General features: G+C 35.6%; 1 protein-coding gene across 1 annotated transcript in view; it reads right to left on the bottom strand.

The window, feature by feature from the left end:
• Positions 1–431, bottom strand: part of LOC112467140 (protein ANTAGONIST OF LIKE HETEROCHROMATIN PROTEIN 1-like) — a 1,558-nt gene extending 1,127 nt beyond the window's left edge. The window contains exon 1 of the mRNA XM_025035623.1: positions 74–431. Coding sequence (XP_024891391.1) covers positions 74–405 — 332 coding nt within the window. The 5' untranslated portion in view covers positions 406–431. The remainder of the gene's footprint in view (positions 1–73) is intronic.
• Between the last annotated feature and the right edge of the window lie 13 nt (positions 432–444).

Genomic DNA, 444 nt, shown 5'->3' with positions numbered 1-444 from the left:
ACACACACACACACACAACTAATGTTGTATATTGGATTCTAGTATAAAATAATTTCAGATTCTGCGTACTTACAAGAGTGTCACCTGTAAACGCAGTTTGGGATCCAATGAAGCTCTCCTGCTTCGCTTTTGCAATTTATCTTGCACTTGATTAAGCAACCAATTAAAATGTTCTGGCCACATTCGGAAATTTTGAAAAAAAGCCTCATGATCTTCCGTTTCCATTTCTCTCACAAGATTTGACTGATAACCTTGTTGAATTTTAGATAGATTTATTAGACGAATCCACCATCCTTTTCTTCTACGATTTTCTTGTCTCTGTTTTCGTCGTTTCCAGACTAATATTAATTGGTGGTGCAATGTAATAACGGAGATACTTGCTAAAATTAATTCATCCAGCTCCATTTTGCAATATAACCTGTCTATTCACTAAAGTGTCACTCC

This window comes from Temnothorax curvispinosus, unplaced genomic scaffold (assembly GCF_003070985.1).
Source record: "Temnothorax curvispinosus isolate PA1 unplaced genomic scaffold, ASM307098v1 QBEX01016931.1, whole genome shotgun sequence".
NCBI lineage: Eukaryota > Metazoa > Arthropoda > Insecta > Hymenoptera > Formicidae > Temnothorax > Temnothorax curvispinosus.
This window is presented reverse-complemented; position numbering and strand designations above follow the sequence as displayed.